At 43.0% G+C, this 13,584-nt stretch overlaps 1 protein-coding gene and 1 pseudogene across 2 annotated transcripts; both read left to right on the plus strand.

Moving 5' to 3' along the window:
* Positions 1 to 1,014: 1,014 nt before the first annotated feature.
* On the plus strand, positions 1,015 to 2,000 carry LOC309810300 (taste receptor type 2 member 134-like; annotated as a pseudogene). Its single transcript has one exon. The product of its transcript is annotated as a taste receptor type 2 member 134-like (transcript).
* Positions 2,001 to 7,143: 5,143 nt separating this feature from the next.
* TAS2R60 (taste 2 receptor member 60) lies at positions 7,144 to 8,051 on the plus strand (the record flags this gene model as incomplete). Its single annotated transcript, XM_082631582.1, is given in 3 exon segments — positions 7,144 to 7,350; positions 7,354 to 7,765; positions 7,768 to 8,051. Coding segments are annotated over 3 exon segments (903 nt in total).
* Between the last annotated feature and the right edge of the window lie 5,533 nt (positions 8,052 to 13,584).

Genomic DNA, 13,584 nt, shown 5'->3' on the forward strand with positions numbered 1-13,584 from the left:
CCTTTGCATGGTTGGCAGTGGAGGCAAAATGTAATGTGTGAAATCACTTTATAAATGGCAAGGTGATGTTCTAACAGGTGGGTTGTTATTATCTTAAGCATTATTATAGGAAGTGGTTCCTCCCACAGACAATAGTCCCTCCCTGGGGGCTTGTTCTGAGCTTTATTCTTAGCTCCTCTTATCGTCCCACCAACTCTTGCTTCCCCTCGCTCTTACTGTGATGTCCACTCTGGATCTGATCTCCCTATTTCCATTCTCTGTCTTTCCCTTCTTCTCATTATGACGTATCTACTCTCTCTCATTTCCTCAGAGGCTTCTTGCGAAATGATTAATTTTGGTTTTCTAAACACATTGAAGCTGAAGTGTTAATGGCTAACAGATTTGATGTTAACACATTAGGGAAACTCACTTTTTAAGTAGAGACTCCTTGAACTCCAATATGGAGCCCGCCAGTGAAATTTTAGGCAGCATGAGTGGTCACTGGAAGGGAAAGGGAGCCTTTTCTTAGTGTTTCCAGGACTTGTGCATATGTATGACTTCTTATTCCACCCATATATAATACGTGCAGGATATGGAATAAAATATTAACTTGGGACATGAAGGGTCAGGGAAGGTTTGTGGTCATGGGAGGCAAACAGGGATAAGGACTTTTTCTAACTTTTAAGGAAAAGTTAGAAAAGAAATAGTATAGTGAGAATTGTAGTGCAAAATATGAGTATTTTCAATCACCCTTGGAACCTCTATTCTGTTACCATTTTCCTACATCTGGCCCTAATGAAGAACAGGCAAATACAGGTTTGGCAAACAGAGACAGGGTGTCATTGAGCTGGGAGGGATTTGCATGCCTGGGGAAATCACAGGGATCCTCTTTTCAAATCCCGGAGGACCGGCAGGGGTGGGAGCGGGGGTGGGGAGGTGGTGGTGTTTGCTGGTTGCTACGCTTTTGCCTGAATCCAAGGAGAGCCTCTGAATCTACAGTCTCAACAGAGTGTGGCTTGTCCAGAGAGGCTGTGGATGTGCCCCAGCACCCCGGAGGAGAAGCTGAGTCTGAGCAGAGCCTCCCTGGAGAAGGTGCCTTCCTCACCCATGTTGATCTTCATGGTCATCTTTTTCCTGGAGCTGTTGGCTGTTCTGCTGCAGAATGGCTTCATAGTTACTGTGTTGGTCAGGGAGTGGGTACAATGCCAGACACTGCTTGCAGGCGACATGATTGCGGCAGCCTCCCTGGCCGCCTCCCGGTTCTGACTGCATGGGATGGCCCTCCTGAACAACCTCGTGGCCGCCTTTGGTTTTGGTTCCAAAATTTACTATTTCAGCGTCCCCTAGGACTTCATCACATCTCTCACTTTCTGGCTTACTGCTTGGCTTGCTACATTCTACTGTGTGAAGATCTCATTCTTCTCTCACCGCATCTTCTTTGGGCTGAAGTGGAGGATTTCTCGGTCAGGGCCCAGGCTGCTGCTGGGCTGCCTGATCTTATCTGCTCTGGTAGTCATCCCATAGACACGGGGAATACAATTCTTGTGCAGATGGTTGCTGCCCAGAGTTCCCATGGAAACAACACCCTGGCTGGTAGAATGCAGACGGTCTCTTTGTACTTTTTTCTACCTCATGTAATTATTATGCGGTCAATTCCATTTCTCCTGTTCCTGGTGTCCACCCTCTCACTCGTGTTCTCGCTGTGCCGGCACTTGGGGCAGATGAGGGACCATAGACCTGGCCCTGAGTGATCCCAGCACCCGGGCTCACACCGTGGCCCTGAAGTCACTTGCCTTCTTCCTCATCTTCTACCATCGTATTACCTGTGCCTGATTATTGTTGTTATAAACATCTGAACCCTCTGCAATCACTGGCGCTGGGCCTGGGAAGTGGTGACCTGTGCAGGCATCTGTCTGCATTCCAGCATCTCGGTGCACAGCAGCGTCAAGCTGAGAAAGGCCCTGAAGAAGAGGCTTTGGAGAGCCCTGGACAAGGAGCAGTTTGTCTTTTCAGTGTCATAACTACTGTCACTGGACAAGCCCATGAGTGGCAAGAATGCACAAGGTTTGGGTGTTGTCCTCTCTTTTCATTTCCTTCTTTCTTCCCCACTCTCTCTACACCCCATTAATTCTTTTTCCATGCCTCTCTGTTTCTACCCTCCCTTCTGGTGGTCCTGGTCCCTCGTCTGGGTCCCAAACCACCTTGGACTAGAATGGTGGCCTCATTTCCTCACAGGCCTCTTTCACAAGCAGCCCTAATAATATATTCTCCAAGCATCATTTTGGTCTGTATTCCCTTGACAGAGACCTGTAATGGTTGTCAGTTGTTCTGTGGTCAACCTAAAGTTTTTTCTGAATGGTGACATAGGTTGTCTCATACCATCCCACACCATCCCACACACATCAGTTGCCCTCCTCAACCTTGCTGTGCTCTCAGAGCTCAGTCTCTCTACTTCAGCCCAGGAAAGCTGCTTTCTGTCTCCCCGCATGCTCTTCCCTGCAGCCTGTGGTCTTTTGGCCCATCTGGAACTTTCTCTGCTGTTTTTTGCCATTCCCTTCTTTTGTGCCCTGCTTAAGACCAGTTTCACCCATGGAGCTTTTTCTTTTGAACAATTGATGTCTGAGGGCATGTATGAGTTTTGTGCCACTATAGGGCCTGCCCATGGTTTTGTGTGTTCGGTATATGTTGAATTAAAAGGAATTTTCTGATGTGGAAATGCTTTGGCCAACAGAAGATAGAAAAGGAAAACAAAGGAAATTTGCTATAGTTTTTAATTTTGAGAATCTTACTCTTCCTGTCCACTCATCCAGGAGATGGACCCTGGATGCCGATGTCTAGGATGGTAGTCTTTAAATTAGGGTGCTTGCATCCCGGAGTGTGTGCAAAATGATCCATTGGGTGTAGAAAGAAAAGCGTGACAATTTCCATTTCCATTTATTTTTATCTCATCCTTTTAATCCCTATTTCTGATATGTGTTTTATGATGTACATAATGTATTCGTAGAGTATTACAAGCATATAATTAAATAAACATGCATATGGTGGAATTCATGTTCATAATTTTTTTTTAACTGATGGAGTTTACTATAAAAAAGTTTGGAGACCAAGAGACCAGAAGAGATTGGGAAAAACACCATACATGGTTAACAGATTTATATGTCTGAGCTAATCAAGATAGGAGTAATAAACAACAGAACAGAATAGAGTTTACAAAGGATTTTCAAATAAATAACTGCATTTATGATAAGCTGTCCAACAGTCTTGGGAGCTGAGACCCCAAAACATTTCTTGGGAGCTGAGACCCCAAAACATTTTGTTGTAATGCTAGCTGGAGGCTGAGCTACGGCAAGAAGAGCAAGAGAGAGGAACAGAGATGAGGTAGCAAGGTGAGGAGTTTTCACCTGGAAGAAGACGATTAGGGCTTTAAAAGAGGAGATGCCCGAATTGTAGGAGAGGAGCGCAAGGGGTTTCCCAAAGAGTAGAGAGAGGGTGAAGCTGGACAGAGGAAACTGGAAAGCTGGGACTATCATAAAGCAATTTTTCTTTTTCCCTTTTTTTTTTGGCAGGAATACGAGTGAGCTGGGAGGGCAATAATAAATTGCAGGCACTGAATTTTGGGGTTTAAGCCACAAGAGGGATGGGTGGAGGCAGCAAAGGCAGGAGCATCACGGATGTCACCTGGAAGACTGGCTTTCCCCTGGACAGAGCTCCAGAACTTTACTGAATGTCTTGGGTGGGAGGGGAATGGTGGTGCGACTCTCATGTTCTGCAGCATTTTCACAGCCTTTTGATTTATGCCAGGACTAGAGGGCTTATCTCAGGAGATTTTAATTGGTTGATGTCCTCAACCTCCCTTTCCTAGGCTCTAGCTCATAAGAGCCCATAAACATTTGGTGGCCCCATCTTGACCAAAGACACAGCCTAATATCTCATCCTGACTTTCAAAGCCTTCTGGGGTCTCTCCCCAGCCTGCCTTTTCAGCCTGGTATGCGACCATTCCCTTATGGAAACCCTCTGCTGTAGTCAAACTTACCTGTTTCCTAGACATAATCACACTTCCATCTCCTTTACTGGTGTCATCTCTCTGTCCTTTCAACATACAAGAGAGCACCTTTGCTGTCCCACAATGAAGGGGCTGCTGATGTTACTGAATTCTTCTCAGAATTCTTGGGATGGAAATAGGATGACACATACATTTAGAACCACAACCTGGGAGAGCTCCTTTTTTATCCTCTGAGAGATAGAACTGAGCTGAGTGTTTCCCACACAGACAATGTACTCAGGATTCCTACCTCTGCCACCCTCAGGATCATACATACAAAGACTACCTGTGAACATTTCAAAATTCTCAGACTTGGCTTCCACCAAATAAGAAAGTCTGAGAAAGCAAAACGTAACAAACAAAAAGCACAAACAACAAAAGAGCCGCCATAAAACATATTCCATATTAAAATACGAATGGTTGTTCACACTCTTGGATTAACTTAATCTGCACATAGTGTATGTCCAGTAAATGTTTGTGGTTTATGATTAGTGCCTGAAAGCACTTTGAGGGCAGATACCGAGTTCACTGTTACAGTCCCAGCGCCTTTCACAGTGTCATTATGATATATAGGAGATGCTTATTAATTGTTGTTGGTCAAATTGAGGGTTAACAGCATATTTTTCCCATTATATGAGCCATCAAATATGTAGGAAGTAGATGGGAAAAGATACGAATTTTCCATACTGAAAATTTTGTGGCTGGCCAGACACCAGAGCTACGAGCTCAGAGTTTGCTTTATTGCTCCATGTTCCAGGAGCAAACAGCCCAATGTCAGCCAGAGGAACACGGGCAGGGTAGAGAGCAGCTGGGAACTCTATCCCCTGGAGATGCGCATCTTCTGAGAAAGGCAGAGTGAATTAGTTGCCTTAGTTCACCTCTCCTTTCCCCAAGATCACCATGTTCGCTACAGCAAGGCTTCTGTGTTGGAAGGTCAGTTCTACCTGGACCTTTGTCTCAGGTGAACTGGGCACTAGAAAGAGATGCTGAGAGTTCTGGATTCTATTCTGTCTTTGTGGGGTTCTGTGCATGGAAATAGTAGGCTGTGGTGCTGGTCAGAAGATGAGTGTTCTATAAAATACTCCCTCACTCTCATGTTACTTGATCCTGAGCCTTCACTGTTGCCATAGCTGACCCAGAACCGTTTCTGCTTGCCTCACTCTCTGTGACACATTAACCTGCTCACACGCACCTGAGTAAGTAAGCACTCACCTGATTGCTTTTTTGTTGTTGTTGTTTCTTTGAGCCTCATTCCTATTGAAAATGTGGCCTTTGCTTACTCCACCTTCCTCTAATTAAAGTAGATATCCAGTATTTGGTGCCTTGGACCTCTGTTGCATCCCTGATGCTCTCCTGAATTTTCCTTGGACTGCTTGTCCCTCCACAGGGTGGATATCATTATAATAACACTTGTCATCACCACCTTACTTATTTCTTATACATGTGTAGAGATTTCTAGTTTCCACATATACATCCATATATGTGTGTGTATATATATTCACATATATTTGTGATCCATATTTTATAGATGAAGAAAGTGGGGTTCAGAGAGGTTAAACGACTAGGCCAAAGATCCATAGATAGTGACCGTGACAAAACTCAAAGCCTGGTCTTCTGACTTCAGCTGCGGATGAAGAAGATAGGAGTACAAGATGTGCTGCTAACTGCAAAGATTTCTGGTCTTGGAATCAGTTTGGGTCTTGGTCTTTTCTCCAAACTGTGACTTTAGGTGGGAGCCTTAATCTATAACTTGAGGCTTCATTATAAAATTATTTAATGTCCTTTTTTGATGTTTCTCATGTTTAAAAAAATTTTGTTTTATTGGGGTATAGTTGTTTTACAATGTTGTATTCGTTTCTACTGTACAGCGAAGTGGACTTCCATGTGCTATACAGCAGGTTCTTATTGGTTATCTATTTGATACATACTAGTGTATATATGTCAATCCATTTAATGTCTTCTTTCACTCTGAAAACTGAGATTCTAGTCCTAGAATCTAGTCTTATCCTGTGAATTAGAACAGATGATTCTTTTCACATCTTACAGATGGAGAAACGGAGGCACAGAGGGGCCTGCTGACATACCCAGCACCTCACAGCGATGGTGGAACTAGGACTAACACTCGCCTTGATCCCTAGCCCAGAGTTCTTCCTGCCATAGCCCATTAGTGCTATAGCTACCATAGTAGGCTTTCCTGTATGAACTGCCCTTTAAAGGTCACTAATAAAATACGGTTAAAACATTCACTTGCGGGGCTTCCCTGGTGGCGCAGTGGTTGGGAGTCCGCCTGCCGATGCAGGGGACACGGGTTCGTGCCCCGGTCCGGGAAGATCCCACATGCCGCGGAGCGGCTGAGCCTGTGAGCCATGGCCGCTGAGCCTGTGCGTCCGGAGCCTGTGCTCTGCAGCGGGAGAGGCCACAACAGTGAGAGGCCCGCGTACCGCAAAAAAAAAAAAACAAAAAACAAAACAAAAAAAAACATTCACTTGCTTGATTATGTATAATTGTCTGCTATGTTCTATTTGATGATAACAGTCACCACAAGTAATAGTATTTGAATTAACCTCTCTCAGTAGAGGTTTTGTTCAGTTTTCTGCCTGTCAAAGGGGTTTTCTAAAGGCACTTGCTTCATAGGGTCATTGTGAGAACTAAAGACAATGAAGATCACTTAGAACACTGCCCAGAACATACCAACCAACCAAGGATGTGAGCTCTGACTGTTAGTAGCAGGTGTGCTCACTGATTTCCTCACAGAGCAGCCAGTAGGTGTGTGGTCATATCTTAGGTGTCAGCTTAGAGAGGTATAAACTCCCATGTAAGGGATGCTAAATGCAAGGGCCTGATATAGTATCCACAGCAATGTTGATATGGGCAGACAGTAGGCAGAGGAAGGACAGGCAAATTCATGGGCAGGCAGGGGGGCTTTTGAAACTGAGCCTTAATGCTATTTGCATCTATTCTGAGAAGAAGAAACCTCTTCACCCTCCTCAGATGGCCCACATCCTCTACTTTATCCTCTGTACGTAGGGAAGCTGGAGAGACCAGCATCGTACAGGACCTTCCAGAGCCACTCTACAGGAATAGACTTTGAAGTCTTGGGACCCATCTTGTCTGCAGGAGAGATGAGTGGAGAGGACATGGTTCCAGGACCTCAGTTGGCTGATAAGATAGCCTTTATCTTTGCTATCATTTTATTCCTTTTGTGCTTGGTGGCAGTGGTGGGTAATGGCTTAATCACTGTGGCACTGGGCATGGAGTGGTTGCTGCAGAGAACTTTATCACCCTGCAATAAGTTATTGGTCAGCCTGGGAACCTCTGGCTTCTGTCTGTGATGGGTGGTGATGAGTAAGAACGTTTATATTTTCCTGAATCCAATAGCCTTCCCATACAACCCTGTATTCCAGTTCCTAGACTTTCAGTGGGACTTCTTGAATGCTGTCACGTTATGGTTCTCCACCTGGCTCAGTGTCTTCTACTGTGTGAAAAGCGCAACCTTCACCCACCCTGTCTTCCTCTGGCTAAAGCAGATGGTGTCTGCATTGGTTCCATGGATGCTGCTCAGCTCTGTGGGGTTCTCCAGCTTTAGCACCGTTCTAGTTTTCATAGGCAACCAGAGAGTATATCAGAACTATTTAAAGAGGGCTCTGCAACGTTGGAACGTCACTGGGAATGCTACCTGGACAGTCCCTACTGTTGTCTTCATGGCTGGCATGGCTTTGCTCATTACATCGCTGGGAAGACACACCAGAAGGTCTCCCTGTCCATCTCCGGCTCTCATGATCCCAGCACCCAGGCACACACCGAGGCTCTCCTGGCTCTCATCTCCTTTGCTGTCCTCTTCGTTTCCTGTTTTCTGTCACTGGTGCTCAGTGCCTCAGGTGTGTTTCCATCACGGGAATTCAGGCACTGGGTGTGGCAGGCTGTGATTTATCTGTGCACAGTAGTCCACCCCATTGTTCTTTTCTTGAGTAACCGCAGGCTGAGAGCTGTGCTAGAGAGGGGCTGCTCCTCAGGGCATGGGGCATCTTGAGTTGCTTTGATGAAGAGCCTCAGAGACGCTACTGCAGAAGGCCTGGGTAGAATGGGACGTTGCTTCTTTAAATCTCTTTGCCACATTTAATGCTCTTTCCCTCTGACACATTTCATGATTTCAGTGAAATAGGATTTCAAGGTGAGATGGAATGTACTGAACTAGTGGTCTAGTGTCACTGATTTCCACTCAGCAAGGGTGTAGCTGATACAGTAAATGTTCCCTGTGGGACTTGATGTGGCCAAAGAAGCAGGAAACTTTTATTTCCCTGTGACTAAACTCGATGTTTAAAATTATCCCTCTGGAAACTGGATGCAAGGATCTGGACACATGATTCACTTTTTTAAAAAATTAATTTATTTTATTTTTATTTATTTTTGCCTGTGTTGGGTCTTTGTTGCTGCATGCGGGCTTTCTCTAGTTGCGGCGAGCGGGGGCTACTCTTCATTGCGGTGGTTTCTCTTGTTTTGGAGCATGAGCTCTAGAGCGCAGGCTCAGTAGTTGTGGCGCATGGGCTTAGTTGCTCCGTGGCCTGTGGGATCTTCCTGGACCAGGGCTCGAACCTGTGTTCCCTGCACTGGCAGGCGGATTCTTAACCACTGCACCACAGGGAAGCCCACGATTCACTTTTTATCTGTTGAATCAGACTGGAGAAGATTTTTGGAAACTCAATTTTCCTTTGGCTTCATCCTGTAAAACCATATTTCCTTTTTCATCCTTAACTGATTTCTAGCCATCTAGTGCTAGAAATCCACTGCACCTAGTGCATCAGCTTCACTAAGCTCTCTTTCCTTTCATGCAAGAGTTCCTGGTGTCTGAACTCTCTTTACAGAACATGGTGTGATTTGTGCATGTTTGCAGCTGAGTGTGTTACCTGGGATTTGTATATTCACAGATTACCTTTTGAGATCCCCCTGAATTCTAGGGGTTTATGATTTATATATGGTTTATGTCCTCTACAGTAGCTCAGTCAGTTAGTCTGTTCTATAAATGTTAAGGTCCATGAACCCAGATGTGACTTCTTTTATGTTGCCATTGGGACTTACTAAAATGTTTGACATGGAGAGGTTCATCTGTTTCTGATGCATAAGATTTAAGAAGAAGGCTCCCGGCTTGGTTTGGTGAAGCATGTAGACTGCTTTTCTGCCTTTCACAGATTTTTCTCAAACTTTCCTTAAGCTCAGTGACCTCTTGAATCATTCAAACTGAGATCCCTCAATGTCCCTGTATTTGCTTTAAAATCTCTCAGCCTCATTTCCTGTTTTTCCTTCCCTTTCCCTCTGTATTAGAAGACAGGTCCGTGCTTTTGGCTTTTCAAGGCTAGCATTCATGCTATCCTAGCCCCATGCTCTCCTGCCTCTTTTCTATCCCTTGCTGAGTCAAGGATTCCCACTTCTACACCAGTCTTCAACCTTTTCCTCTTTACTGTTCTTCCCTTCTTCAGTGTGCCTCTTACCTTCCCCCCCCAAAATAATCCCCTCCACTCTTTGACTCCCTCAAATTATCATCCTACTAATTAGTCACTTGCTGAGAGTCTCCCCCTGGACACTTACAGTCTCCTGCTGCCCTTTCTGTTGAAATGTGTTTCTAAAGGACACGCGTGAGTTCCTGATCCCTAAATGTGGCATTATCCTCAGCCCCCATTTTCATGTGTCTCTGTAGTATTTGCCTCTCTTAATAAAAAATGATTTCTTAAAAAAATGGATTAAAATATTTTACAAGAAGTAATACCTGATTTTGGTAGAAGATTTTAAATCAGGAAAATAAACATCACCAGTAATTGCTTACCCACATGTCTTCCTAAAAGTCCTTCTCTTGGCCTCTCAGATGCTGCACTAAGTTCTGTTCCCTGCTCTGCGGCTCCTTTCGTGTCTTCCTCACTATCTGTTCATCATCTTGACTCGGTTTTTTTCTTCACCAGCCCTCTTCCTTCCTTGACATGAATCTTCTCCTTTTTCCTTCATGTTTACATCTACTCACGTAGTTTCAATTATGACCTTCATGTGAATAATCACCAAAGCCTTGACCTTCCTCAAAACTCTAAGCCTATATTTTTTTCTGCTTGCTGAGCATTTCTATCTGATAGTACCATGAGCACTTCAAACTTAGCAAGTTTGTAACAGCTGTCCTTTTTTTCTTCCTCCTCTTTCTTTCCCTCCACCGCCCTGTTGAATCTATTTTTTTCTATTATTGATATCTAATAAATCAGACTTACCAACTCTGAGATAGTTTTCACTCCTCACTCTCCACTGAACCCTTCTATCTAATCAGCAACTTGTCTTCAGTTGGTACCCTTGTAGTATCTCTATTATCTGTTCCTTTCTTCCTGTTCCTGTAGATCCTACCTTAGATTAGACTGTCCTCTTCTCCCACCTAGACTGCTTATATTTCTTTTTCACCATTGCTTCATTACAGTGCCTTCTCTCCCACACTCCCCCGACCCCCAATCAAAAGTACCATTACCAGATTGATCTCTTGACAGTTTCACCCACACCCGTATCACTGTTGAGTGCCTGTCAATTAGAGCACATGTCCCTAAATTGGCATTCATGGACCTCCACAAAGTGGAAATAGTTTTATCTTTCACTGCTTCCATTCTAGTAGAACCAACCCTATTTTGCAGCAAAATTTGGGTTATCATTGTTCTGGACATGCCTGGAACTTCCTCCATGGCGTGCTGAAATGGGTTCTCTTATCCCACATCTACCTGTGAAAATCCTATTTAATTTTTTTTCCTGTTTAATTTTAAAGGTTAATTCAAATGGCTTCTCTTCAGGGAAGCTTTTCTGGATGCCCCCACACCTCAAGCTTTGATCTCTCACTTCAGAGGACATACAAGTGGGGTGTTGCTCAGTTGTGACATGAATTCTGCCTTGTGGTGGTATGATCTGTGTACTCATTTTATTCTCCTTAGTAGATTTTAAAGTTCTGGAAAGTGTGGGCTGCCTCATAGTCTTCCATGTGTCCCCTGAAGCACTTATAAATACTTGCTACATTGAACAGAATGGTCCTCTTGTATCTGGAATCCAGCTGTAAGCACACGTACTTTTGTCTGTATATATATAATCTGGGCTACCCACTACTACCAGTTATATTTTTATGGTTATATTTGAGCTATATGCCATTCACTGTCTGGCCAGCTTATTTTTGGAGGTCAAACATATATTCTGTTTCTCTTGAGTTATGCACAATGTAGGAATAATAAATGGATGAGAGAGTAAAATTTGCCTGATTTTGTGATACCTTTACCTTCCATCTCTCTTATGCATTTACATGTTGCTAAGCAACTGTGAAGCTCCTACCTCTGGAAATACAAGGGAAGTGCCATTTCTCCCCTTGGTTACTGACCCAGTGGACCTTTCCTAAGCAAACTATCAACTACTCTTTGTTCCTTCCACTCTATATTTTTAGGCTAGGAGATGGAACATCTACCAGAATGTGCATGATCTCCCCACAGGGAGAAGTTCCCTTGGAACTGGACACACAGGGAAATATAAAAGGGAAGTAGGATTTGTTGTATTTTTTAAATACCTAGTAATTATAAAGCAGAGACTAACACACCATTGTAAAGCAATTATACTCCAATAAACATGTTAAAAAAATACCTAGTAATATTATTATCATTAATTTTTGTCTATAGCCTAATTTCATCATGCTTTATGATGGTATTAATAACAATCATTTGTGAATGCTTATCTTGTGTGAGGCATGGGGCCAGAAAATGTATTTACTTATATCCTTTATGTACTTAATTCTCAAACAAACACTGCAAAGTAGAAACTGAGGTTTAGAGTTTACTGAGGTCTCATGGTCAGTGTATGTTAGAACTGTGATACTTTAGTGCTATAATATGTAAAACAGTGTGTTATTGGTGTAGGAATAGGTAAGTACATCAGCAGACAATCCAGATAATAGTTACATGGAAAATTATATTTGATAAGTAAAGCATTTCAAATCAGTGTGGGAAAAGATAGTCATTTAATAGTGTTGCAGCAAATATAGAGCCAACATTTTATCCTAGATCCTACATAGATGAACTTTAATGTAAATGTTATTTAATTTTTTAAAAGCTCCCCTTTCTTGATAATTTAATTTTCTAATATTTTATTCCATAAAATACTGCCTTTATGTTTTACAGAAATATTGACTCTTTTCTCCTCACCCTTTTGGGTGTCATCATAGAGTATGTATTACCCTTCAGCTCCTACAATTCTAAACCCCTGTTTTCTTAAGTCTTCTTAAGTCAGACTCAAAATATTGTCATAATGGAAATAATTGGTAAATTTGACTACAGAAAAATTTTAAACTTTTTTAATAACAAATTCTATAAATGTAAGGATCACTGAAGTCCTTTTCATTTTTTTTTTTTTTTTTTTTTTTGCGGTACGTGGGCCTCTCACTGTTGTGGCCTCTCCCGTTGTGGAGCACGGGCTCCGGACGTGCAGGCTCAGCGGCCATGGCTCACGGGCCCAGCCGCTCCGCGACATGTGGGATCTTCCCGGACTGGGGCACGAACCCGTGTCCCCTGCATCAGCAGGTGGACTCTCAACCACTGCGCCACCAGGGAAGCCCCCTTTTCAATTTTAAAGGACAAGTAACAGAAAGGTAAATCTAATATATCTAATATACAAAGAGCTTCTACAAATCAATAAGAAAAAGACAGGCAAACTAATAGAATGTTGATTAATGATGAAAATATATAATAAAGATTGCCAAGTAAACGTGTGAAAATAAGATTATCATCACTGTTGATCAAGGAAATGCAAACTAAAACAACAATAAGACTTCTGCTATAAACACAGCTGCATAAGTCAATGTTTTTCCCTCTTCTTTCCCTGGAAAGCACATAAAAGCAATAGAAAGTTGAAAAAGACTTTGAAAGCTGCATTTTCAGTGAAGCTAAGAGACAAATAATCCAGAAATTTCAAAATATGTGATACCACTATCAATCACAGATGAGATCAGTTGAAGTCAAGAAAGAAGGTAAAAATAAGTATGAAGAGAAGTGAGAGGGCCCAGTGGGGACAGGGATAATATTCCAGCACAAATACACTTTCTGCAGAAAAGAGACACCTTGAAATGCAAAAGCCCCTTAGTATGCATGTGTTAGTTATCTATTGATGATCTATCTAACAAATTGCCCTGACACTTAGTGTCTTAAAATAACCTTTACTACAAACTCATAGCTCCTGTAGATCAGGAATCCAGGCACATCATAATACAGTTGAGAATTTCAACTGGCTCTGGGTCTCACAGGCTACAGTCATCTCCAGGCTCAACTGTGAAGGAGCCACTTCCCAAATCACTCACATAGCTGTTGGCAGGATTCAGTTTCTCCTGGGTTGTTGGATTGAGGCATCAGCTCCTTATGAGCTGTTGACTGGAAGCCTCCTTAAGTTCCTGGCCACATAGCCTTTTCCATAGATCAGAGTGAATAAATGGGAAGGTGACACAGAAAGTGTCAGCAAGAGAGAGTGCCAGCAAGATGGAAGTCACAGACTATTGTAACATAGTTAATTATTTTTTTCATTAT

Source organism: Mesoplodon mirus (genome assembly GCF_964341445.2).
Source record: "Mesoplodon mirus genome assembly, chromosome: 9".
Classification (NCBI taxonomy): domain Eukaryota; kingdom Metazoa; phylum Chordata; class Mammalia; order Artiodactyla; family Ziphiidae; genus Mesoplodon; species Mesoplodon mirus.